This window comes from Arachis duranensis, chromosome 3 (assembly GCF_000817695.3).
Source record: "Arachis duranensis cultivar V14167 chromosome 3, aradu.V14167.gnm2.J7QH, whole genome shotgun sequence".
NCBI classification, from domain to species: Eukaryota; Viridiplantae; Streptophyta; class Magnoliopsida; order Fabales; family Fabaceae; genus Arachis; species Arachis duranensis.
This window is the reverse complement of record NC_029774.3, coordinates 79642813-79645248: the sequence shown is the minus strand read 5'-3', so window position 1 is coordinate 79645248 and position 2436 is coordinate 79642813. Positions and strand designations below refer to the sequence as shown.

Genomic DNA, 2436 nt, shown 5'->3' with positions numbered 1-2436 from the left:
TTTTATTGAGTATTACTGGTATGTGTGTAGTCTATTTTATTCATTTCTGATGTAACTTTTCAAATTAGTCAATATTATTATGTTATTATTGTTCATGAAAGTGACCGTTGCAAAATTAGCCGTTTTAAATTTAGACAAGACAAAACTATCCGTTAAGTAGCCGTTGCAAAACTAGCAATTGCAAAACTATTCGTTAAGTAGCTATTGTAAAACTAGCCGTTGAGAAGTAGGTACTTGTTGCAGACATACTGATAAATATCAACTATCAATGACTCTGCAACTCCATTTCAACTCTTGTTTCTCACCTCGAAAGAGTACTAAAAATTACATTTCAAGATATGGCTAGAAATTTTGATGATATATTTAATGAGGCTTTGTATGGCAAAAGAAGACGACAAGATAACACACTCATAGATTATTGGTTCGATGAGTGTTTATTCGAAGATTCAGAAGAAAAAGATATTGATAGAAGCTCTATCCCAACTCCTCATATATAGATCAATAGAGATCGAGAAGCAAGACATGATCGCCTTTTCCAAGATTACTTTGCAGATAAATCGGTGCATAATGCTGACATTTTCTGACAGAAATTTCGAATGAGAAGACATGTGTTCCTTCGGATAGTAGATGCTTTCTCAAACGTCTATCCGTATTTTCAACAGAGGATTGATGCAACTGGAAGAAGAGGCTTCTCACCACTCCAAAAAATGCACCGCTGCGATACAGATGTTAGCATATGATGTAGCAGCTGATGTTGTTGATGATTATGTGCGCATAGATGAGAGCACTACAATTGAATGCTTGGAAAAATTTATTGAAGGTTTCATTTCGGTGTTCGAGAATGAATACTTGCGAAACAAATCCAAATGATGTACAACGCCTGCTACAAATGGTAGAGGGTCGTGGCTTTCCTGGCATGTTACATAGCATTGACTGCATGCATTGGCAATGGAAAAATTGTCAAAAGGCGTGGAAAGGTATGTACATGAGTGGTTATTGTGGGGTTGCAACCATAGTATTTGAGGTTGTAGCATCTTCAGACCTTTGGATATGGCATGCGTTCTTTAGAGTTTCTGGTTCAAATAACAATATCAACGTGTTAGGTCATTCTCTAGTGTTTGATGATATTCTAAATGACTGTGCTCTAGAGGTAAATTATACTATTTATGATAATAATTATACTATGGGATACTATTTAACAGATGGTATTTATCCTGAATGGACCACATTTGTCAAATCAATCTCAAAGCCACAAGGGGAGAAACGCAAGTTATTTACACAATACCAAGAAGGGAAAAGAAAAGATGTGGAGCGAGCATTTGGAGTGCTGCAAGAACGCTTTGCAATTATACGTGGTCCAGCTCGCTTTTTGTAAAAGAAGAAGCTTGCCAACATAATGAGAGATTGTATTATATTGCATAATATGATTGTTGAGGATGAAAGAGATACTTATGCAGAAAATTTTGCTCATGAATTAGAGTATGACCATGTCGAAAATGGCTTATCACAGCCTCATTTGGGAGAGAAAGATTTTGCAATGTACCATCAATTTCTCCAAATAAATGCTCAACTTCGAAATAGGCAGCAGCATAGACAATTGAAAGAGGACTTGATTGAACACATATGGCAATTTCACAATGCTTGTTGTCAACTATAGAGTTTAACAAGTATAATTACATGTGCCATGCGCGTGATAAGATTGAAATTATAATTTTAAATTATTTTTTTGAAATTAATTTGAATTATAATAATTTGATTAATAAAAAATAACATGTTATGCATTATTTATTTGTTTTCTTTAATCTAGTGTTAATTGGATTAACTCTAAAATAATTATTAATCAGTTTTAATAATTTACTTTCTTCAATAAATCACACATATATACTGAATGTGATCATAAATAATATAGTAATAGTTAAATCCACCAACAAATATATTAGCTATTATCACACTATAAAACAAATTAAATATAAAGGCTATTAGCACTTATAAATCTATAAAATTGTACTGTTTTTTATTCGTATAAGGTTTACTTATCAAATAAACTTAAAATATAAACAAAAAATTTATAAAATGGACCTAGCATCACTTGAAAGAATTATGGAAAATAATCAACTTACCTTATCATCTATGAAAACCATTTCTATATAAGTCGTCTTGTTCTTGACAAATTTAGATGGGACTTTCCATAACCTTATAATTCTTGCCTTTATTTTTCAAATTTTTTTTATTACATAATCTACCATAAATAACACTGTTGATAGAATTTCAGTTAGTAGCCCTTAGGTATAAAAAATAATAAACAGAAGAAGATCTATATCTAAGATATGAATTTTCTAGATGATAAATAATTGTAATAATTCACTATTACTCCTTATATATATATATATATATATATATACACACACACACACACACACACACACATAAATTATA

The 2436-nt window shown here is 31.4% G+C and overlaps 1 protein-coding gene across 1 annotated transcript; it reads left to right on the top strand.

Annotated features, from left to right (window-relative positions):
• Positions 1 to 889: 889 nt before the first annotated feature.
• LOC107479610 (uncharacterized) lies at positions 890 to 1375 on the top strand. Its single transcript, XM_016099735.1, has one exon. It carries the CDS (start codon positions 890 to 892, stop codon positions 1373 to 1375), a length of 486 nt encoding a protein of 161 aa, XP_015955221.1.
• The last annotated feature ends 1061 nt before the right edge of the window (positions 1376 to 2436 follow it).

What these genes read in the sequence shown, in the direction of transcription:
- LOC107479610 (XM_016099735.1), top strand. Translation starts at nt 890, where the DNA reads ATGGTAGAGGGTCGTGGCTTTCCTGGCATGTTACATAGCATTGACTGC.